The sequence below is a fragment of the Lepus europaeus genome, chromosome 10, assembly GCF_033115175.1.
Source record: "Lepus europaeus isolate LE1 chromosome 10, mLepTim1.pri, whole genome shotgun sequence".
Classification (NCBI taxonomy): Eukaryota; Metazoa; Chordata; class Mammalia; order Lagomorpha; family Leporidae; genus Lepus; species Lepus europaeus.
The window spans coordinates 26,495,369-26,520,344 of record NC_084836.1 but is presented as its reverse complement, the minus strand read 5'-3'; the positions used below and the strand labels follow the sequence as shown (position 1 = coordinate 26,520,344).

General features: G+C 46.8%; 1 protein-coding gene across 2 annotated transcripts in view; it reads left to right on the top strand.

The window, feature by feature from the left end:
• The window catches only part of PLXNC1 (plexin C1), a 157,414-nt gene that overhangs the window by 67,148 nt on the left and 65,290 nt on the right, over window positions 1-24,976 (top strand). For both annotated transcript variants that reach the window (XM_062203121.1, XM_062203120.1), the window contains exons 6-10: window positions 5,672-5,819; window positions 7,621-7,708; window positions 10,114-10,216; window positions 10,358-10,450; window positions 23,371-23,510. In XM_062203121.1, the coding sequence (XP_062059105.1) occupies window positions 5,672-5,819; window positions 7,621-7,708; window positions 10,114-10,216; window positions 10,358-10,450; window positions 23,371-23,510 (572 nt within the window). The remainder of the gene's footprint in view (window positions 1-5,671; window positions 5,820-7,620; window positions 7,709-10,113; window positions 10,217-10,357; window positions 10,451-23,370; window positions 23,511-24,976) is intronic.

Below are 24,976 nucleotides of genomic sequence, written 5' to 3'. Positions count from 1 at the left end.
GGAAAATGGAACTGAACATCAGATAATTTGAAGGTCTTATAATTTTCTTAGCTCTGAAGCAGTACATTATGAGATGACAAAAGTAAAATACTTACGTAAATATGTAATTTTCTTTAAAAACACCTGTGCAGAAGAAAGTAAGAGTTAACCACAACATACTCTTTAGGAAAAAGATTTGCCATAGACAGAATATTAATTCTGAGATAACAGAGCTAGAGAAAAATAGGAAAAACATCAAGACACTCGAACAGGGCCAAAGCATTTATTCTCACAAGAGAAGATTCAGAAAGTAGATAAAGATGTGCAAATATGCTCAAACTCATTTGTTATCAAACAAATACAAATTAAAGCAAAAGTCATCTATGTTGACACCCAGAGTTGGTAGTTTCAATCAACATAACCTTTTTGGAAAGCAATTGGCAACATGTTTCCAAAGTCATAAATGCATTCGTTCTGTCTGAAGCACCAGCTCCAGAGTTAGCATCCTGAGGAAGTAAGTAGAAAGAGGAAAGACCCTAAGCAAGACTGTGCCTTGGCAGTAGTATTTATAGGATTTGGAACCTGGAAAATAACCAAGATAGGAAGATAGGAAAAATAGCAATAGGAAGAATAGTTGAGTAAAATGAGGTGTGAGGGCCTGACGGTCGCAGTGTGGCAAGGACTCTGGCCTGATGGACGTTGCCACCCAACTTTCCCTCCAGGGGCTGGGTCCCTTGTCACCCTTTGTGTCTTTACTCCTTATCCAAGATATGTTAAGAAGGAGCCATCAGCCAATGAGGATTTCCACGCTGGGTTTATCAAGCCGAAGCTTCAGCTTTCTAACCATACTTGCCCAGAACCCAAAGTCAAACAAAAACACCTTCTGCTCTCTGGTGACTCTCCAGGACACCTCAAAAATACATGCTGTCTCACGTCATTCCAACCTGGCGCCTGCCTCATTGATTCCCAAATTTGTACTTGCTAAGTTTACTAGTGAACTTGAGCAGATACTGTAAAGTCATCCTCCAACAGGGCTGATTGAAAGTATTCTTCTAAAAAAAAAAAACTTTATTTCTAGTTGTGTTAAATGCAGAGCAACAGAGAGAGAGAGAGAGAGAGGAATCTGCCATCTACTGGTTCACTCCCCAAATGCTTGCAACAGCTGAGGCTGGGCCAGGCTGAAGCCACAAGCCAGGGATTCCATCCTGATGGCAGGGCCGCAAGTACTTGAGCCAGCGTTGCAGCTCCCATTAGCAGAGAGCTGGAATAGAAGCAGAGGCGGGACTCAAACCCCAGCTCTGCAATGTGGGATGCGTCGCAGGTGGCTATGCCAAATGCCCACCGCCAGTTGAAAGCATTCTTAAAACTCTGTCTTCCATTACCTTCTAGGATACACACTCTCCCCTCCTCCTCTCTGGCCGTGCCTCCGACCCCTTGGTTGGTTCCTTCTCTCCCTGACTCTAAATATTGCACCTGTAGAAGGCTCAGTATGGGCTGTTCCTCTCTTCTTACTTTATGCTTTGTCTGTAAACAATCATATCCACTCCCAAAGCCTTTGTCTGTCATCTGTATGTTCCTGTCTCCTTTATTTCCAGCTTAGATTGCTCCCACAGCTCCAAACCATGACTAACGTGACATATCTTCTTGATAATCAACTCAGTACAAAGGGACTCGAACACGTTAGTTTGGTGTGGTGCTTAAGAGATCACTTGGATGCCTACATTCCATATCAGAATAACTGGGTTCAAATCTCTGCTCCACTCCTAATTCCAACTTCCTGCTAGTGTGCGCCCCGGGAGGCAGCAGAAATGGCTTGAGTAGTTGAGTCCGTGCCACCCACATGGAAGACTAGAGTTGAGTTCCCAGCCCCTGGCTTCCACCAGGCCCAGCCTGGCTGTTGGAGGCACTTGGGGAATAAACCAGTGGATGGGAGATCTCTGTCTGTCCCTGTCTATTTCTCTCTGCATTTCAAATAAATCTATATGAATATTATTGTCAAGTTCATGGGAAAATTGTATTAAAAGATAAGTTTATTTTGGTGAAAACACTTCGAAATCCATGCATAGTTTTTTCATACATGCATTTTTTAAAAAGATTTATTTATTTATTTGAAAATCAGAGTTATACAGAGAGAGAAGGAGAGGCAGAGAGAGAGGTCTTCCATCCACTGGTTCACTCCCCAGTTGGCCACAATGGCCGGAGCTGCACTGATCTGAAGCCAGGAGCCAGGAGCTTCTTCCGGGTTTCCCACGCAGGTGCAGGGGCTCAAGGACTTGGGCCACCTTCTACTGCTCTCCCAGGCCATAGTAGAGAGCTGGATCGGAAATGGAGCAGCCAGGACGCAAATCGGCGCCCATATGGGATGCCAACACTGCAGGTGGCAGCTTTACCCGCCTCACCACAGCGCCAGCCCCCATAGCATGCATTTTTAAAAGATCTCCCAGACATCTGAAAACTGTTACCCCAGGTCTGCTCTTCCCTCTGTGCGTCCCATCTCAGCGTATGGTAGCTGTGGTAATTCTATCACGTGTTTGTTCACCCAGCTCTTCCACATCCACATCCTGCGCTTCCGTTCCTGCCCCTTGTTCCTTTTAGAGGTAACCTGAGCCTGTGCAGTTCTTCCCACTTCCACTATCCCATCCTAGCCCAGGCCTTCATCCTGTCTTGATCATCTCTTAATACCGTTGGCTCTCCAGTTCTAGGCTACTGGAGTATTCTATACTTCTCCTGGGGTAGAAGCTCTTTCTGCGCAAAGACTCTAGATATTTGGTTTGCTAATATATCCAATATCTCGTGTAATACATTGCATATTTTAGGAGCTTAATGAACATTTATGGGATAAATAAATGGAATGATCACAATTACGTAAAACCTATGTATGGGCCGGTGCCGTGGCTCAACAGGCTAATCCTCCGCCTTGCGGCGCCGGCACACTGGGTTCTAGCCCCGGTTGGGGCGCCAGATTCTATCCTGGTTGCCCCTCTTCCAGGCCAGCTCTCTGCTGTGGCCCAGGAAGGCAGTGGAGGATGGCCCAAGTGCTTGGGCCCTGCACCCGCATGGGAGACCAGGAGAAGCACCTGGCTCCTGGCTTCGGATCAGCGCAATGCGCCGGCCACAGCGGCCATTGGAGGATGAACCAACAGCAAAAAAAAAGGAAGACCTTTCTCTCTGTCTCTTTCTCTCACTATCCACTCTGCCTGTCCAAAAAAAATAAAAACCTATGTATGTAAGAATTGGAAGGAAATGGGGAAAATTTAGAAGAGTTTTTAAAAACTTTCCGATAATTTTGTTGTATTGTTTGGTTAATGAATTCAATTTAAGACGTGGATATGTACAAGATCGTGTGTGATGTGGTTGTGTGCTGCGCTGAGTGGGACAGACGCACGCTCCGGCCTGAGGAAGTTAGCATGAGCGCTCGCTCAGCTGTTGGTTCAAGGTCAGCAGGCAGCCTAAGTCCCCTAGAGTGGACTGGCTATCAGGCCGGGTAAAGTTGACCTGGATGAACTTGCTTTTTTCCAGCATGATTCTATGACCTGGAAACAGAATGTTTTGAAAATGGAAAGATGAGGGTGACTCCCAGGATGTAGAACAGACTCGGCCAACTTATTAGAGGACCAGGGAGGCCGGAGAGTCCTCGGTGGCAGTGCAGTGAGTCTGGGTGGAGGCCAGAGCCTTAACAGAAGGTGAACACCTGCCAGGCTGTTCACAGCCCCTCAGGAGGCCTGTACCTCCTCCACCCACCGCGCCAGGTCCTCTTTATGCTCCTGGGGAAATGGGAATTATTAGTAAACACTCGTAAGCGTAGAGGCATGTCTCTGAACAGGAGAACTGACTGCCTTATTCTTTGGGTTAAAAAAATTTCTCTAGGGGACATTTCAAGACCTTCAAGTGTTCCTCATAGACACACACACACACACACACACTCCTCCAAAATCTGATCATATGCTTGACCACAAGCAAAAACTTGACTAATTTTGCAAGCAGTTTTCACAGGCCGCTTTCTTTAATTATTGTGTAGGAGCATTCACAATAGGAAAGAGGAGAAGCAGGTGTTTGGTCCAGAGGTTAAGATGCCCATTAGAACTCCCATGTGCCCCCTTTCTGCCCCTTTGCCCTTTGCCCTTCTTGTCCCTCAGTACCCTGATTCCCCTTGCTGCCCTGCACCTTTGGGGCATGTGGCCTTCGGGCCACCCACTCCCGTGCTTCCTGACCTGCCTGCTCCTCCACATGGCTGGCCCTGGTGCTCGATATGAATCCAGATTTCCCTCTCTCTTTTAGATGGGGCCCTCACTCTCCTATGCATTTTCCCCACTGGAAAAAAAATACAAAAAAAAAAAAAAAAAACAGAAAAAAATAAAAAGAACTCCCATGTGCCATACTGGAGTGCTCGCATTTGAGTGCTGGCTTGACTTCTCCTTCTGGCTTCCTGCTCACGCACACCCTGGGAGGCAGCTCAAGTGGTTGGGTCTCTGCTACCCCTGTGGGAGACCTGGATTGAGTTCTGGGTGCCTGGCCTCAACCTGGCGTTTGGGCAGTAAGCCAATGGATGGAAAATATCTCTTTCCATCTCTCTCTCTTTCTATCCCCCTATCACTCTGCCTTTCAGATAAATAAAAATAAATAAGTCAAATAAACATGTCTTAAAAAGGAATGAAAGAAGTGTATCTTAACAGCCAGGAGTTTGAGGCACTTACTTTGAAATAAACCCTGGATCCAAGAGAAACAAATGAAGATAAAATCATGTGTTCGGATGGGAGTACTTGATATCCTAAAGATATAAATATTTTTAAAATTAATGCACATATGAGTATTTAGCACAATTGCAGTTAGACTCACAATCTCCTCACCCCTTGGAGGAAGTGGTTTCCAAGCTCCTGTGAGTGAGTCATATCTGGGAACTATGGAGAACACTGTGAAGATGAGGAGGGAGTGATGTGCTTATCAGATGTAGAGAACCGTTAGTCACGGTAGTAAGAGCTTGATGACATCGGAACAGATGAAGAGATTACGGGAACAGAGCACAGTTCAGAAGTAGATTCCAACTACACGGTAATATGATGTCTGACAGAAATGATACTTCGTTCAGTAGGAAAAAGAGGGGTTTTTTTTTTTTTTGGCTTTGTTTTTGTTTTTAGTAAATGGGTATGACAAAGCTGATTAGCCATCTGGATAAAAATTAAGTTGGACTCTTATCTCACACTGCATGTAAAAATAAATTCCAGATGGATTAAAGATTTAAGTTTAAAAAGTAAAACAATAAAGACAGTTGAAATAATTTTATATGTGCCTGTGGGAAGTGCTTATAGCCAAGACAAGAAGCCCTCTATTTGACTACATAAAAACATACTGTGCAAAGGTAAAAGATACTACAAACCAAAGTTACAAGACAAATAGTAGATTAGGAGAAAATATGTGTCAGGAACGTGACAGATAAGGATTAATATCGGCACTATGCAGAGAGCCCTTAAAAATTGATAAGCAAAGCACACCCAAAGCAGAAATACGGTCCAAGAACAGGAATATGAGAGTCACAAAAGAACAAAACCAGATGGCCAACACAACAGCTGTTTCCTTCCGTCGGCTGTGTCGCGCGAGTCTTCTTGTGGCAGGTCAGAGGGGAGCTCCCGGGGGGCTCCATGGATGGGGCCGATGCAGACACCGTCATCCGTCGCCTGTGTCTTCCTCCCTGCAGACTACAGTGACCGTGGTGGGGAGCTCCTCCCCCAGACACTCGCAGTGCGTGGTGAGGAACGTGGACAGCGGCAAGGACCTGTGCCGCGGGAGGAGTCCTGCAAACCGGCCGTGTACCTGCACCGTCCCCACCAGGCCGACCTACAGAGGTATGTGGCTCCCTGCCTCCTGCACAGAGGTCAAGAACGCAGGAGAACCTCCTGAGTGAGGTGGCTCAAGGAAGCAGGCTGAGTCACAGAGCCTCGGGATCCGCTCCTCCTGGGGACGTCCCCACGTTCCCCCTGGGGCCTGCTTGCCTCTGCTCTGCCTCCTGCTTTGAGTCCTTCGGGTCCCATGAGCCCGGAGAAGGATGGAGAGAGGGTCTTTGGATAGGAGAGTGCAATCAAGACACCGAGCTGACTGCATCTAAATGGTCCAGACAAACCAGAGATTTGAAAAGCAGGGGATGTCCAGGGTGAGATGAGAAAGTAGAAAAGCCAGGGACCTATCAGCTTACGTCTGTGGCATTCGTTCACTCATACATGAAGCATCATTGTGTACAAGGCACTCTGCCACATGCTAGGGAGAATGACACACAACAAACCTGAGCTCTTCCTTGCTCACTGTGGGTGTAGCCTGTTGGGGTAGAAGTAAGTAGGCAGCTCACTACAGTGCGGGTGTAGATGCAGAGAGCACCTGGTACCCTGGGAAGCCCAAGAAAAAGATACCTGGGGCTGGGGGAGGGGCACGGACAGCTGCCAGGAGCAAGACTGGTGTAAGAGAGCGGGGCCAGACAGAGAGGAGAGGGACGCATATTCTTGGCAGAGACCGACATGCCTGATATCCAGGAAAGCAAAGCTTAGAAAAACCAGGAGAGGCTCTATAGGGGTAAAGCAAAGGGAGTGGGAGTGATGGAAAATGGATTCCAAAGAAGGCAGCTGGAGGGGCGGGGTGGGGCATTGCAGGGCCTCACGAGCCTATCCTGGGAGCTGTCAGGAGACGGCAAGGTTTCAGGTTGAGACCTGCAACAACCCGATTTACTGTGCGTGGTCTCTCCTGCCGGAACTGCACACCAACACACTTCAGTAAGAAAACACGGGCTGCCACAAAGTCAGGCCAACTTCTTGTTTTGTCAAGACTTTTAATTTGAACAGTATCACCTACCATCCCCAGTAATCATGAAAGAAGGGACCAGCACGTTCATAACAGCTCTGCTCCCTGGATGGAAGTGGATTTGAAAGGTGCTGCTCTGGCTACAGCGTGTGAACCTCCCCTGTGCAGTTGGTATGTGAGGAACATAGCAGCCCACGGGACCCTGGATCCATCCCAGCCTGAGCTCAGGAGCCAGGAGCTCCATCCTGGTCTCCCCTGTGGGCAGCAGGGGCCCAAGCACTCGAGCCATCCTTTGCTGCCTTCCCAGGCGCGGTGGCAGGCAGCTGGATGCTAGGCGGAGCAGCCGGGACTTGAACCGGCACTCCGATACGGGACGCCAGCATCACAGGGGATGGCCTAACCTGCTGTGCCACAACACGGAGCCCTAGGTAAATATTTTTAAAGAGGATTTTCCTGAAGGTGCAGAATTTCCTTTTGAACGTTCTGGTTTTCCCATCCTTGCTCAGTGACTTGTTTTATTCCTATGCTTGGCCAATTACAAGCTGAGATAGTGATCCCAGGGAGAGTATGAGATGTAAATGGGCTGTAAAATGGCTTTTTCCTAGTGATTATCCGTGGGAGGCTTGGAACTAGCTTTGGGTTCAGTCTGTTCGGAGCTGGTGCCGTGCACTTTGACTGCCTGATGGGAATGGCCCATGGGGAAGGAACCACATACTGATCGAAATGTTAGCGAGCAGCTGGCATGCTTGCGCGCTCTACACCAAGAGGGCAACACGGGTTATATTTTTTAACACTTACTGCTATGCTCGACAAGGACAGGAGCCCACCGTAAATGACTCTTTGCCCCCTCTGCTCCAGATGTTCTGGCTGTCAGCGTGACATTCTCCTTCGGTTCTTGGAATTTGTCAGAAAGATTCAACTTTACCAACTGCTCATCCTTAAGAGAGTAAGACTGCTTTTGAAATGTAAATATTCTCTGGTTGCTTATAATTTATTTGTTTCAGGCCTCAGTTTCCTAAAGAACTCTTTGGTGGAGTGGAACTTTCCAAAGTGCCTTTGGAAAGCCGGAGGGGCCCCTGGGCTCCTGCCCTAACACGTTTGCTGGGGCAGCTTCAGTGGTGGTCCCAGCACGGGGGCGGGACAGACTGGAAGGAAGTACAGAAAGAGTGCCCCCCCCCCTTAGACCCGCCCCATTGCCCTGAGGGAGGGGTGTGAACCTGCACCTTGCTCTGAGCCCCTAATGCAGAAAGGAGACAGAGACGTGCATCTCAGATCCCTGATGTTCCATTTGGAGGAGGGGGATGGAGGTTTCCATGGAAACATCAGCCGCTGTACAACCAGTGGGTCTGTCGTTCCCTCCTCGATACAATGGGCCGGCTCTGTGAGTGTCTTTAGGCCTGGCCTGGGGCCATTGTTATCTATGAGGAAAATAAATTCCATCTCCAGACAGTTGGGAGGCCATTCTAGAATTCATTTTTTCTCATGGAGGCACTTTGAGAGGGGCCGGCTCAGCCCGGGTCCGTAATTTCTAAGAAATGGAATGTGTTTAGAGAGGCACGAGATGACACTCGGTACAGAAAACCTCAGAGTTCATACAAATAGGAAACAAGAGGGAGATGTAAGCAGAAGTTTACAAGGGGACTTCAGAAGTTCATGGAAAGTACATGCGGTGAAAAAAATAGATTTCAAGCCTTTTTAGCACCAAAATAAACATCTTTTCATTCTGTTTTTCCGTGAACGGTTTGAAGTAGCCTCGCCTAGCTCAAAGAAAGCTCAAAGACAATGTGTGTGTGTCCCTGAGTTTCAGAGGCCTCCAGGAAGGGAGTGACTGCCCCAGGTGCCACCATGGTGCGGTCATCAGGCACCAGCCCCTTGGACCCAGCGCCCCGCCCCCCAGAACCCAGCGCCCATTCCAGGGTGACGGCTTCCTGTTAGAAAATCACACCTGAGGAGTAGGTTAGGCATGCAAATTGCACACCTGCTTCTGGCTCACCCAGGTGCCGGAGTAAACGCAGATGAGAATCTGTGTTTTTCTCCCGCGGAGCTGTGATGTCTGTGCACCGTCGCAGAACTCCTCAGTATTTCTTCAGGAATATGAGAGTAGTTTAAAAAGTTCGTGGAAAGATGGACTTAAAGGGTGGGTTTATTTCGGCACACAAAAAATTTTCAAACCCAGGCACAGTTTTTTTTTCATAACATGCATTCTCTGTGAACTTTTTGAAGACCCTTTGCATGTATAGATTTAAATATTTTTGGTACCAAAATAAAATTATCTTTCTTTCCATTGTGCATGGATTAGTGAAGTCCCTTTGTTTATAAAACATGAGCTGGGTCCCCTAGAGCCCTGCCCTAGTCCTCCTGGCTGTCCCCACAGACTTCCTGTGGTCTTCCCTTGCAGTGTTTCCAGCCCAGCCCAGGTTGCCCTTGTTACCATTTCTTTTCTTTTAAATTCTTTTATATATATTTATGTAACTTAGAGGCAGAGAGAAAGTGACAGAGAGATCTCCCATCTGCTGATTCACTCCGCAGATGCCTACAACCGGTGGGGTTGACCCAGGCCAAAGCCAGGGACTGGGAACTCCATCCAGGCCTCCTACATGAGTGGCAGGAACCCAGGTCTTTGAGCTATCCCTGCCACCTCCTTGGGTACACATTAGCAGGAAGATGTTATTGGAAGTGGAGCCGGGATTTGAACCCCAGGCACTCTGATGCATGCTGTGGGTGTCCCAAGCAATGTGACTCCGCCCCATCATTCCTTCTTTAACTTCAATTATTTTAATGAGTGTTTTCAAGTCCTCCACAGTTAGCCACGCAAAGTATATTCTTTGATTAGTAGATGCAACTCTTCCTTAACTTGAATATAAAGCACACAGGAGCACCGCAGTCCCTCTGTTTGCTGGGTAGCGCTTTTTGTCTCCTATCTTGCAGGCAGTGGGCAGTGTGACTGCTGTGGGAGTCAGGGCTTGCTGATCTGGGGGTGGAAGCAGGGAGAGAGGGATCAGTCTTCAGAGAGACTCACCCGAGGCCAGACAAATAGCAGAACCCATTCAGAACCCGATTCAGTGGGTTTCTGTTATCTGGGACCAGCAGGTGACTCAAGTTTCCATGGCAACACCCTTGCAGGTATGAGGCCAGTCGTCAACCCTGAGGGCGTCCCAGTGCAAGGCACAAAGTCGTGCGCTCTGCCCAGTCTCAAAGCACTGCCCTCGCTCCCCATGGTTTGTCCCGCCCGTCCGGGGATTGTTTTTATCGTCCTTTTAATGCTTGCATGCTGAATCACAGAGGGAGATTCTAGAACAGGAAAGCTTTCCTAAAAATATGGGAAATTAAGTTGGTTTTCTGTGTTGCCAGATGTCCAGTGTGCGTTGGAACCGGCTGCACGTGGTGTAAGAGTGGCCGAAAGTGCATCCACCCCTTCACAGCCTGTGACCCTTCTGACTATGAGAGAAACCAGGTACAGTGAGCTTGTGGGTATTACAGGGTCTAGCCAAAAATAAACGTCTGTGCCTCCCCCGCCCCACCCTGTCTTCCATGTGTGTTTTGCACCCTGAGTTTCCCACCTGCTCGGAGGTTGAAGACACGGTCTGCATTTCAGGAACTCTGTCCGGCTGCTGTCGAGACGTCACCCACAACGCCAGGAGGAAGACTCGGGGAGGGCAGAAATGGCAGCACCAACCCAGGCTTGCAGGTCAGCCCCGCTCTCACGGCCATCGCAAAACAAAAGCCCTCTCAGTGGCGGCCACAGTTCCTCCTCCTTTGGGTCCCTTTAAGAAAAACTCCCAATTTCGCTCTCTTTCCAGATTCCCTTTTTCGCCTGTGGTTTTTAACCAAGTTGCACCTAATTGACTCAATACATCAACTGCACAGTCACATAAAAGAAATTAAAAACTCTGTAATGATGAAAAATGATGGTGTCCCGGGAGGAGTGACATTGTAGAGGTGACTTTGTGGCTCACTCTGGGAAAGTTTAGAGGGAAGTCCAGCCGGCGGGTATAGGGGTGGGGGGGTTTCAATTCCAGCCACATATGGGGGACTGCAGAAAGGCTTATGGGAAAATGGAATTGAAAGATCAATTTATTTCAGTGCAAAACTTCTGAAATCTGTGAGTAGCTTTTTCATGATAGACATCGTCCACGAATTGTTGGAAGACCATGTGCGTGAGTGCAGAACCTGATAGGGTGGCCACGTGTTTGGGGGGTTTTGTGTATGGCCAAGGTCCATGCAAACTAGCCTCAATTAGGTTATTTTTCGTAGTTTCCTATAGGTGATCTAACATAGTCATTAACTATGCTAAAACCCAGAGCTGTTCTAAATATGTACAAGGGTTCTGCACAAAAAAAATATCTAGAAAATGCATACTATGAGAAAACAAGGTGTAGGTTTTGAATTTTTTGCACCGAAATAAACTTAATTCTTCTTTTTAAAAGATTTATTTATTTAGTTTAAAGTCAGAGTTACATAAAGAGAGGAGGCAGAGAAATAGAGAGGTCTTCCAAGCGCTGGTTCACTCCCCAGCTGCAATGGCCAGAGCTTTGCCGATCCGAAGCCAGGAGCCAGGAGCTTTCTTCCGGCTCTCCCATGTGGGTGCAGGGGCCCAAGAATTTGGGCCATCTTCTACTGCTTTCTCAGGCCATAGCAGGGAGCAGGATCGAAAGTGGAGCAGCCGGGACTTGAATAGGCACCTATATGGGATGCCCGCATTGCAGGTGGCAGCTTTACCTGCTACTCCACAGCCAGCCCTAAACTTAACTCTTTTTTTAATTTATTTTTATTTTTATTTTTATTTTTTGACAGGCAGAGTGGACAGTAGAGGGAGACAGAGAGAAAGGTCTTCCTTTTGCCGTTGGTTCACCCTCCAATGGCCGCCGCGGTAGTCGCGCTGCGGCCGGCGCACCGCGCTGTTCCGATGGCAGGAGCCAGGTGCTTCTCCTGTCTCCCATGGGGTTGCAGGGCCCAAGGACTTGGGCCATCCTCCACTGCCCTCCCAGGCCACAGCAGAGAGCTGGCCTGGAAGAGGGGCAACCGGGACAGGATCGGTGCCCCAACCGGGACTAGAACCTGGTGTGCCGGCGCCGCAAGGCGGAGGATTAGCCTACTGAGCCACGGCGCCGGCCCTAAACTTAACTCTTAATTCCATAAACATTTATGGGCAGAACCTAAGTGGCTCTGCTTAGGGCACAGCCAAGCACTTGGCTTTACTCAGTGGATAGAAGTGCACTGAGCGTCTAAATGGGGTGGAAAACAAACAAAAATGGACCAAGATCCTGCTCTCATTAACCTAGAAGTCTAGTAGGAGCAGACAAATGAAAAGCAGCAGCATTTAAAAAAAAAAAAAAAAAAAGAGCCCAGTTTGCTATTCATGACTAATCTGTGGCTTTGACTTATCCATGGCTTTGACTTATCCATTTGCTGCTGTTTAAGGTCAAGTGCCAATATAAATAAGTAGCAGATTTTTTTTAATCATTACTGAAAAGTTGACTGTAACTTTAGGTGAATTAAGTAACTGGCAGAGAGAATGTGATTCAAAATGGATTATGAACTTAATTAAAGGCATTAGAAAAGCTTGGTGTGCCAATATCTTGAGACTGTAAAGTCTTGGAGGTTTTATTAAGCACTGGGCTACTTTTCTATTCCTACTGGTTGGTGAGACAAGACAAAGTGACAGGGACTTGGATCAGGGAAACAGTGGCTTCTTCAGGATTCAACTTTGCTGTCTCTTCAGCTGTTTAAAATGTTGGTAACATACACATGGGATTTGTCGTCTGCACCAATTTGAAGTGTACGGTTCAGTGGTGCTGGGTACGTTCACCACGTGTGCAGCCACTCTCCAGAACTCCTCCATCTCACAACACTGAGATGCTGTACTTGTTACTTCGTAACTGCTCATCCTCCTTTCCCCCAGCTCCTGCCAGCAGCCAATCCAATTCATGTGTCTGTGACTCTCACTCCTCCGGGCACCTCGTACAAATGGAATCACACCATGTTTCTCTTTTGCTGATGGCTCATTGCATTTAGCATCATGTCCTCAAGGTTTTCCATATGGTAGCCTGGGTCAGAATTCCCTACCTTCATAGGCATCCAGTGTGTGTGTGTGTGTGTGTGTGTAACACATTTTGTTTATCTATGTAGTCATCAGTGGACACTTGGGTTTGTTTCCGTACTTTGACTATTGAGGATAGTGCTTCTGTGAACACGGGAATACAACCATCTCTTTGAGACTCTGCCTTCAATTCTGTTGGGTACGTGCCCAGAAGTAGAGTTTCTGGATCATGTGGTAATTCTATTTTTAAGTTTTTTGAGGAACCACTACAGTGTTTTCCGTATTGGCTATGCCATTTCAGCATTCCCTCCAACTGTGCATAAAGCCTCCGGTTTCTCCACATCCTTGCCAATACTTGCTATTTTCTGGTTGTATTTTTTTTTTTTAAGTGTAGCATCCTAATAGTTGTGAGGTGGTATCTCATTGTAGTTTGGATTTGCATTTCTCTAACCGTTAGTGATGTTGAGCATCCTTTCCTATGCTAGTTGGCCATTTGTATATCTTCTTTGGAGAAATGCCTTAGCTCATGGTTTAGTGACTTGGTCTTGTTGTTGAGTATCAGGAATTCTTTATATATTCTGGATATCAGCCACTTTATCAGATGTCTCATTTGCAAATATTTTTTCCACTCCATAGGTTTCCTTTTTACTCTGCTGATTGTTTGAGGCACAGAAGTTTTTCATTTCGATGCCTGTGCTTTTGGTGTCTCTATCCAAGAAATCATTGCCAACTCCAGTGCCGGAAAGCTTTTCCAATGCCTTGTTTTCTTCTAACAGTGCTGCAGTTTTAACTCTTCCGTTTAGATCTTTGATCCATTTTGAGTTTATTTTTGTTTATGGCATGAGGAAAGGGCCTATTCCCCATTCCTTGTTTTTTCATTTGAGAGGGAGAGCGGGAGGGAGAGACAGGGTAGCAGGAAGAGAGAAGGAGCTCCCAGGAACTGGTTTACTCCTCAAATGCTTGCAGCAGCTAGGATTGGGCCAGCTGAAGTCAGGAGCCAGGAACTGGATCCCGGTCTCCCACATGCACGCCAGGGACCCAGTGATTTGAGCCATCACTGCCTTGCAGGGTCTGCATTGACAGGAATCTGGAGTCGGGATCCAGATCCATGAATCAAGCCCAGGTTCTCCGATGTAGGACTTGAGCATCCTAACTGGTGTTGCAGAAGCCAGGCCAAATGCCTGGTGCCCCATTCATTCTTAGCAGTTTTCCCAATACCATTTGTCAAAAAGAGTATTCTCTTCCCCATTGAATAGTATTGGTTCCCTTGTAGAAAATCATTTGACCGTAGGTAGGTGAGTTTATTTTTGGGTATTCTTTCTACTCCATTGGTCCATACATCTGTCTTCGTGTCAGTACTACATTCTTTGATTATTGCAGCTTTGTAAGTCATTTTGAAATCAGGAATTGTGAGTCTTCCACCTTTGTTCTTTTTCAAGATTGTGTTGGTAAAAGTTAAACTTTTGATTTTGAGATAATTGTAGATTCACATATAGTTGCAAGAAAGTAGTACGTATATCTTTTATATAGTTTCTTCCAATAGTAACATTTTACAAAATCATAGCACAGGATCACACCCAGGATATTAACAGTGACGACAATGAAGATACCAAACAGCTCTGTGGTCACAAGGCTCCCCTTGCGGCCCTCCTGTAGCCCCACCTACTTCCTGCATCCCTCTCACTACCCATCCGTGGTACCGGGCAACCACTAATCTGTCTCGGCATTTTGTCATTCCAAGATTTTGACACAAATGGAGTCATCCATGTATGCCCTTTGAGGGACTGGCTCTTTAAAAAAATATATTTATTTAATTGAAAGAGCGAGAGAGCGAGAGCGAGAGAGAGAGAGAATCTTCTGTCCACTGATTCACTCCCCAGATGGCCACAATGGCCAGGGCTGGGCCAGGCCGAAACCAGGAGCCAGGAGCTTCATCCGAGTCTCTATAAGGATGACAGGGCCCCAGATACTTGGGCCGTTTTCCTTTCTTTTCCCAGGCCATTAGCAGGGAGCTGGTTTGGAGGTGGAGCAGCCAGGACATGAACCAACACCCACATGGGATGCGGGTGTCTCAGCTGCTGCTTTATCTGCTATGCTACAATACCAGCCCCTGAAATTGGCTTTTTAAGCCCAACATATTCTCTGGAAATTCACTCAAGTTCTTCTATGTATCAATAAATCATTTCTTTTTATTGCTGAAATGGGGTGGAAGCAGTGGCGTTTGAAACTTCTTTTACTTTAAGGGAAACAATAATGAATTCCCTACATCTTGGTTTCCTGTGTTATCTTCCTGTGCCTTTTGAACTCTGACTCTGTGTGGTGAAAAGAATTGGGGTCACCAAGAGAGAAAGAGGAGGCTAAAAATAAACAAAAGCCCAGAGCTGTCTTGGGTGCTTCTAGGTGGATAAACCTTCAAAGTTTAGAGAAAGAAGTTTTGTTGGTACTGAAATATTTTCCTAAATGGATGACTCAGCAGCATTGCAGTTTTGGCTGATAGAGGGGCGGACGGGAGGGATTTCTCGTGCTCTGGGAAACACTGCCATCTCTCACTGTCGCGGTTTCTGTTTTGAGTCCTCCCTCTCTGAAATACCAGCTCCTTTGCAACTCTTTACCTCGCAGGGAAGCCACTGAGAGCCTTCCTTTCATGCGTCGCCCCCATTGCGCATGTGCCCAGTGCTTCCTGTGTGCTGGGCACTGGTGAGGGTGCAGGCACCGCCATGGGCTCCATGATCCAGAGCCCAGGTCGATGCTTCATGCGTGTATTTGTTGTGCATCTATTAGATACTGGTCATGATGAGTTCCACCGGGTCCGTGAAGAGGACACAAATGAATCAGGCGTCTCTCTGGTCATCATTTTCCAGAACCGTATTCATGAATACGCCAGTAGCAACACAAGGTAAAAAAAGATTACCAGAGGCAAAACACCAGAACATGTATAACCCCAGAGGACTTTTCTGTGCCCAGGGTTTGATCTTAGTCCACTCTGTTTATTTAAGCCCACTGCCTGACAGTTAAAAACACTTCATCAGTGTGGTTGGTTAAGTCTTTGATTGACGGGTGGATTGATGGATGGAGATGGCATGTCAGCTCACCATTGAGGGAGGAGAAGCGTCCAGACACATGGAGACTGAGAAGCAGGTGTCCTAAGCAACAGTGTGACAGGAGGCAGAAAATTCCAGGGCACCCAGTACTGGAAACCCTAGATAATTCAATTTGGCTGTAGCAGAGGACGGGAGACATTAAAGCACACATGATTGAAATGGCCCCGGGGTTTTGACTTTATCCTTCAGTGGCAATGGAGCGCTGTTCAAGACATTTAAGGTCTCTATTTGCTCATCCAAGGACGTGGCACTGAGGAAGTAGGGGTCCCGGTTCAATCCCAGCTGGACAATCCCCTGTACCGCTCTTCCTGACCCTTAGACCCCTCCCCTACCCAGACCCAGACACATGGGCTGTCATTTTCCCAGTAGGGAGGCTTCCTTGAGGGAGAGCGTGACTGAAATAAGGAAGGGAGCCCCAAAGTCCGTGTTGGATCTTGGAGGAGGAGTGGTCTCGCTGCAAAGGCCAGTGTCCGTCCTGCCACACGTAGGAGTGGTGAAGAGGTCTCACCCTTCCCCAGTCCCTTCTTCCGTTTCCACATCTTCCAGTCTTCCACCTGGTGCTTCACCGGCTCAGGGCATAGACGGCTGCCCCCTCTCTCCTGCTTTCAAACAAGGCTTGGCAAGATCCCTGATGTGATGTTGTTCCGATATTCAGTATTCCTCGAAATATGCTTCTTGCTCGGAGGCAGAAGGAAGCCGTACAAAGCCACGCCGTCTGTTCTCAAGGCGCTGACAAACTTTCTTTCTGTCATCCTCTTCCTCCATCACTTTTGAGCGTGCATTTGAATTTCCCATAGGCAATCCGAATGGACTGTTTCAGAGACCTTGCTTCCAGAAGTGAAATTAAATTTTGTAAATGTTATTTTATTTACTTTCAGAAATTAACATAAAGAAGACAGATTTAATGTAGTGCATAGATGGAATTCTGAGAATATGACGATACTTCCTCGCTCTCTCCCTCCCTCCCTCCCTCCCACCTTCCCTCCTGCTTCCTTCCTTCCCTTTTTTAATTTTTGTGATAATATATTTTAAATTTGCTTTATAGTCAAATGCTTACTGTTCCACTCCATAAAGAGTTCAGCAAGTAAAGCAAAGGAAGACCACTGTTCAGCAGGAAATCAGACAAGGACTCTAAACAATAATCAAATCCAGAGATGGTGTCAATTTCACTCACATAAATTAGCAAATATTTTATATTCTATATAGTAACTACCACAAATCAGGTAAAATGTGATATTTGTCTTTTGGGATCAAGCTTATTTCATGAAGCATAGTGATTTCCAGTTGCATCCATTATGTTGCAAAAGTCAGGATTTCATTTGTTTTTATGGCTGAGTAATATTCCATCATGTGTATATACCACAATTTCTTTATCCAGTCTTCAGCTGTTGGAATCTGGGTTGCTTCCATAGAACTGAGCGGTGAAACCATGGGAGTATAGGTAACTGTTTAATATGCCAAATTCAGGAAATTAAATTTGACACATACCTTGTTGAATAGCTTCTCTGAGCCTAGGACCCGGCTAGGTGCTGCGAGATTCACCTCCAGCTGACCGTTTACCCCTTCATTCAGAAGGTGTTTGTTGAGCATCTACTCTGTGCCAGACAGGCAGGTGGCATGAGTGCCCACGTGGAGCATTCGTTGCAGAACTCACAGGATTTGGGAGGAAGCCTCATTGGCATGAGGCAGTTGAGTGTACACCACAAAGGCATGAGAAAGAATGCCAGAATGGACTACTTTGAAGAGAGGTAGCTAATATTTGTTGGGCCTATGGTCTAACCTGAGCTCATAGTATCTCTTTACTTAAGCTTCATAAAGGACCTGTTTGCTGCCTTTGATGGAGAAGGAGATCTGGGCTTAGACGGATAAGTAGGTAGTAAATGTTAAGTGGGAGAGTCGACCTTGGCAGTCTGATTCCAGGTGTGACTCCTACCCTACAATGTATGACCTAGGTTAGATAGAAACAATTATAATATAAATGTAAACCTAAACAGTGTTAAAGCGTCTAGCACTGTGCTAAAATTCTATCTGGAAGGGAGAGGTTGATATTGGCTGCTCTGGGCATGAGGCGATCCAAGTCTACGACATCTGTGCCATGCCGTGTTGGCTGAGACAAAGACCCGCACCCTGACCAGGTTGTCAGAGGAGGACAAGGTGGCCTGGGTGTTTTCGGAGGGAAGGAGGGCTGGGCACCCCTCCAAGACAGAGACAGCAAGAGAGGCCTGCAGTGGGGTCGTGGGTCCTCGGGAGAGCGGAACACCAGGAGTCTCATGTTCACGTGTAAGCCTGGCTGAGCGTTGGAGGCCGAATAGCTGTTTTAAGTTGGAGTCGGGAGCCGCTGCCGGAGGAGAGCTCAGCCTTCCCGGGTCTTGGAGTTCTGATCCATCCTCCTGGCCAAGAGTGACACTATCCAGGAGTGGCCCTGGCAGCCCGGCCCTGGGCGCGTAGGCTCCCTCTCCAGTCCCCAGGTCAGGAGGCTGGGACTCGATCACCAGCACACAGCAAGCACAGCCAGTGGCCGTCTCCAGGTCTCTGTCCAGAGGCAGGGCTAACCCAGCAGTTCCCAGGACCAACCGGAAGTTACCTGAACCGGTGGCTGCTATTTGCCCAGGAGGCCAAGCATCAAATAGATGGCCATTTTATTGCGTTTAACGCTGGGCTTTCTCTGCGATGGATTTGTCTTCTTGCTGTTTCCTGTCCATACCTCGCCTCCTTTTACACTGCCCCATCTCCGCTGCTGGTTGCCACTCTTCTCAATTTATCCATTTCATTAATACATTGCTTCCATCCCTTCTCAGTCATTAATAAAGATGTTAAATAATTCTGAACCAGATACCCCCGCAGGGCTCTCCAGGACACTTTCTTTTAATTAGTTGTGCTACCTTTCATCTCTCTTCTGCCCTTTGGTTTCAGGTTTCCAGCTGGTTTTGGATCTATGTGACTTTTTATCCAGTCCTGTTTGAACTAATTTCACAAATGAAAATCTGAGAGACGTTTTACCGAGTGTTGATTCAGGCCTAAGCCTACAGAGAGCTTTGTCAGGGTTTGTTTTTTTTTTTTTTTTTCCCTTTTTAAAATAGATGAATAGAGTATGAGTCAGTTAATAAACCGAGCCTGCCTAATGCCCCTCTTTGCAGTCTTCTTTCCATTCACCGCAGTATTTTCTCCATTAATGTCGTGGTAATTTGAATTGTGTTGATGTCAGACTTCACGGAAGGTCCTCCGACTGTCAGGAGTCATCCTCTTAGACCTTTTCAAAGATAACTATTACTTAGTGTGTGCTATTTCTGCTCTCTTGTAATGACTTTGTTTTTAAAATAATAATAATAATAATTGGGTATTCTAGAAATCACTTAATGAACCAGTTACCGATGTGCTTTCTTACTCAAAACAGGCAAGGGCTTAACCATGCCAGGTATCAAAAGCTCATCGCATTTTGTTAAACAATTTAAAACCATACAGCTATTTAACAATAGCGCTGAAGTCTTAAAAGCGTAACTGGTGGGAAGTGAACCGTTCTGAGGTTAATTGCTGAGCGAAGCAGAGCTGTGATGGTTACAGTGGCTGGTTTCTGGAGTTGATGCATGGAAATCCTTGGACAGAGGGTGAGGGAGGAATGTCCCTGTAGGGCTGTATAAGAAATTGTCTCTTTGAATCAAACTCGATTATGTTTTTAAATTAGCTCTTTCTCTACGTAGAAGCCGGTGGGGCTGGCTGTTTCATGTCAGATCGTGAATTTACTTGATTACAATACATAAGCACATCTCACAAGTAGACTGTGTGGAGCATTTGTGGGGAACTCATTCTTTACTTTTTGTCTATACTGGATTTTTTAAAAAGACTTATTTATTTATTTATTTATTTATTTGAAAGACAGAATGACCAGAGGCGGGGGTAAGAGAAATGGGGATGGGGGAAAACATCATCCATTCTCAGGTTCCCTCCCTAGATGGTACAACAGCCAGAGCTGGGCCAGGCTGAAGCCAGGATCCCGGCTCTCACCCCTGTCTCCCACATGTGCGGGAGTACTTGGACCCTCTTCCACTGCCTTCCCAGACACATCAGCAGGAAATCAGATCAGAAGCGGAGCAGCCAGAACACAAACAGGCACTCAGATCTGGGACGCCGGCGGCTGAATCCAATATACCACAGCACAGCCTCCTGCACTGTACCCTCTAGCAGGAAGCTGTGTTTCTAAGAATACTGGCAGGCACTAGTACAGCTGTAGAGCTGCCCTGTTTTCTGTTGTTGCTGTTTTTCACATGTTCTTGCGTTGCTGCATGGTTAATACTGAGAGGCATCCTCTGCTAACTCTGACTCACTTCTTAGTCCTCTGATCAAGATTAGGAGAGGTTCCCTTAGCAAACAAAGGCAACTCAGCTAACCTCTTTGGAAGCAGACCCCGCGTGTCACAGGATAGGCCTGGCCACTCCTTTGCGATGGTCAATGGACACATCTCTAAGGAGGTAAGAGTTGAAAATGAAATCTCCAGAAGCAGCAAGGCTGCCTCAGGAGCAAATAAAAAGTTAATAGGACAGCATGTCGGGTCCTTGGGTCATGTTTGTGGAGCCGCTGAAGGAGCAGACGTAGCTCCCTTAAAAACCCTTTGTGTATTCGGCACAAGGCTCTCTCTCTCTGTCCTCTGTAGAGTAGAGAAGCAGCGTTTACTGGATGTGTTTGAACATTGTTCTTGAGGAGTCATCAACGGTATAAATGGAAGAATGGGAAGGACCAGCCAGAGAGAAGAGCAACCTGGGACTCCTCGTTGACTTGGATATAAATGATGTGAATCGAAGCAAACAAACAGCTACCTGGTCTTCCTAAGGACGCAATGGATTCCTCTGGGGCAGGGCTGTTCCTACACGGAGCCACACAGTCAATATTTACAGCTGTGCAGGCCCAGCCACTCAGCGTTGATGCTGTCATACGGAAGTAGCCAGAGACAACAAGGGGACTTCCGGGGCTGGCACTGGGGCATAGTGGTTTAAAGTCACAGCCTGCAGCACTAGCATCCCATATGGGCACTGGTTCGAGTCCTGGCTGCTCCACATCTGATCCAGCTCCCTGTTCATGCACCTGGCAAAGCAGCAGAGGATGGCCCAAGTCTATGTGGTAGATCCTGGTTGTTGTGGCCATCTGGGGAGTGAACCAGGGGATGGAAGATCTCTCTCTGTTTCCCCTTTTCTCTCTCTGGAACTCAACCTTTCAAATAAATAAATCTTTTTTTAAAAGATGATGTGAATTTTCTAGCAATTCTGAAGCCCCTACATATACAAATGAATATTTGCAGATGCTGAAATTTGAATTTCACATGTTTTCGTATGCCATGAAATATTCTTCTTCTTGTGATGTTTTTCACTGGCTGTACCAAAACAGGTCATGAACAGGATCTGGCCCACAGGCTGTAGTTTGCCAACACTTGACCTAGCACAACATAGATCATTTGTCCCTGTCAGTACCTAGTGCTGTCCTGCAGGCCGTGTGGGTGCTCACTTAGCTGTCGCCATGTTAAAGCACAGAGTAAGCCTTTTGCAATCCAACACACACTTGACATTTGCAAGGGATTTATCTGGGAGTCTTTGCTAATCCCCCCATCCCAAGTAGCACTCCAGCAGATAATTTCCCCCATAAAACGCAGTCAAGTGTAACAGAATAATTAAAGTGACCCTTTCAGGCCCTCTGTGATTCAATAAATACGGGGCTAAACGTCCTTTACAAAGTGATTAAAATAAATTCTGCCACCGAAATCAGTCCTCTGTCGCGTTACATCATTGCTGTGATGACATTAATGATGAATTTACCTTGATCTGCAAAACCAATCCATAGCGTGGATGAGTGATGGTGACAGGGCTACCATCCAGCACCTGTGTTTGCTGAGACGCAGAATGGGAAAACATTCATTTCAGCAGGGCAGGCAGCCCCTGCAGCCCAGCCAGGCCATCGCCATTAGCATCCACACACAAAGGGGCAGGAACTGTGTGTCACTTCAGGAAGCAGGTGTGAGGTACAAGGTAGACAGGAGGGAAGCTCCCCCGGATCCTCAGCATCTTTCTCCTGGATCTTGTCCTCTACAAGGATGTGTGCAACGTTTACAGTTAAAGTCCCATGAGGATGCATCTTTAAGTCTTGGTGTCACTCTCAGATTTCAGGAGTGCGAGTATGAAGTTTACTGGTGCTGAAGATCTGCTGTCCTACTTTATACTAGCAAGAAGCTTAAGATCTTTCATCCCATATGCTTTTGGTTACGTACTGTAGCGGAATCCAGACCTGGAAATGATCTACAAAATAACAAGAGGGTGGATGCTAGGGCTCAGCGAGGTGAGCTCCTGATTGGTGCACCTGCTTCCCATATCAGAGCTCCGGGTTCAAGTCCTGGCCATTCTCCTCTGATCCAGCTTTTCGTTAATACACACCCTGGGAGGCTGCGGATATGGCTCAAGAACCTGAGTCCTTGCCACAAGGAAGACTTGGATTGAGTTCCAGGCTCCTGAATTTGGCCTGGCCCAGCCCTGGCTTTTAGAGGCAATTAGGGAGTGAACCAGTGGGTAGAAGATGTGTCTGTCTCTGTCTCTGTCTCTGCCTTTCAAATAAATCAACATTAAGAAAGACCAAAGTGATCAAAATGATAAATGGTAGCACCTGTGGGGGGGGGACATGAAAGAAATTAGGATTGGTTTTCTTGAAAAGGGAAAATGGTTCTTGCCATCAAATAAAGAGGAACTTGGTAAGTCACTGCAGGTGGAGAGGTAAGGTGACGTAGTCCTGCTTGAGAGAAGGCTAGGAATCAGGCGACTCCAAAGGAAACAGTTCTTGACCTGCAAAAGCCTGTAATCGGGCGGCAAGCAGGAGACCTAGATGTTCGCAAGCCATAGAGAAGAAATGGCCCCCACAGTGGTAAGGCATCCAACAATCTCAAGGTTTTTTGTTTTTTGGTTGTGTGTGTGTGTGTGTGTGTGGTTTTCTCCTGCAGTATACTCCATGGTTCAAATAGCCTAATGGAAACAAACAAAAATGCAAACGGCTTTCTCGGGAACTGAATTTATTTAGGATGACATTTATTTCAACTTAATGATGCGCCTGTTGTTGGCCCTCTTCAGTGGACCCTTTTCTTTCCCTTCCTCTGGCTCGTTTTGTGAGCCTCCAGAGGCTGGGCGGCAGGGAGAATTGTTGAAACTCTAGTGATATCTCACTCTTCGACAGAATGTCAGCCTCTTCAACTGTATTTCCAACTGTCTTGTGAGACACAGACTAATTGGTCTGACCTCATGCTGTCGCGTGTTGAGAGACGTGAAGCTCCAGCACTCTCCCTTGAATTCATTGCTTTCATTAAACACTGCCCGCTTGTGTTTGCAAAATGTGGTCATTTCCCAGTGATTTTTTCGAGCTGCAGCGCATCAACAGATTTTTTTTTTTTTAAATGTCATTTCTTAGCTTTGATCTCGTGTTTTCATCTTTTGTTTCCAATAGGTCTTCTACGTTAAATCCATTGAGCCCCAGAAGATATCAACCTTGGGGAAAAGCAACGTGATAGTTACAGGAGCAAACTTCACCCGGGCGTCCAACATCACGATGATCCTGCAAGGAACCAGTACTTGCGATAACGATGTGTGAGTTGAAATACTACTGACTTATCCTTGGGGACACAAAGTGAAAGCCTATGCCAGAGGAATTTCAATATAATCATAACCTTTATATACTCAAAATTATTTCCCTGTGGCAAAGCGGGCCAGTTAGTCTGAGATTTTGATATAACAGAATTCCTGTAACTACAACAACTTCTGTTGTTGTTTTTTTAAAGATTTATTTATTCATGTGAAAGGCAGAGAGTTATAGAAAGGCAGAGGCAGAGAGAGAATGAACGTGTCTTCCATCTGCTGGTTCACTCCCCAAATGGCCACAAAGGCCCTAGCTGGGCCGATCCAAAGTCAGGAGCCAGAAGCTTCTTCCAGGTCTCCCACGTGGGTGCAGAGGCCATCTTCCACTGCTTTCCTGGGCCATAGCAGAGAACTGGATCAGAAGTGGAGCAGCCAGAACTTGAACTGGCGCCCATATGGGGTGCTGACATCCATATGGATACCGGTTTGTCCCAAATAATTTTGCTAGTGCATACATTAGTTGTCAGAGAACAAAACACTCCGACTATGTGAGCAGCGTGCCACAACCACATTATTTCCCCAAGTCGGCCTCTCTATGGCACTTTGAAGGGAAAAGCTTTAGTCTCTCATGACATCCTTGGGCCAAATGTTACTCCTGGGGCCAGCGTTGTTGTGCAGTGGGTTAAACCCCCACCTGCAATGCCAGCCTCTCATACAGGTGCTAGTTTGAGTCCTGGCTGCACCACTTTCAATGCAGCTCCCTGCTAATGCACCTGGGAGAGCAGCAGAAGAGGGCCTAAGTACCTGGGCCTCCACCACCCAGCGGGGAGGACTGTATGGCATTCCAGGCTCCTGGCTTCAGCCTGGCCCAACCCTGGCCATTGCAACCATTTGGGGAATGAATCATTGGATGTAAGATTTCATTCTCTCTCTCTTCTCTCTCTGACTCTCTCTAATTCTGTCTTCCCAATGGGTAAATAAATCTTACTTAAAAAGAAAAAATTCCCCACCCCCCTAAAGATGTCACAATAGTAACACAACAGAAAATTGGACTTTTCAGCTTGTTAACTTGTATAAGTTTGGGCTAATTTGAAGTAAAAGATGTTCCCGTCTTCACGAAGTCTAACACTGAGCTTATTTCCATCCGGCAAGTGCATTTCAGACAATCTGCTGGAGTGTGATGTCTTGGTTCTTAACCACTACAACAGATTTGTGCAGCATTCTAATCTGCCACGCTTATTTACCGAAGGTTCTGCTGTAATTCGGTTGCTGCGTGTCACTGCCATCCCCGGCCCCTCACTGCAGTAAATTTCGAGTGTCCGTGATCTTGAAAACTAAGCCGCTCCTCAGTGGCTTTGCTCTGTTCTGCCATTTGCCAGAGTGAGCCAGCACTCATCAGAGGCTGTATCTATGCAACATAGGTATCTTTGTGCCATTTATCCTGGCTAAATACCTTACTGCAAACACCTTTCATCTTA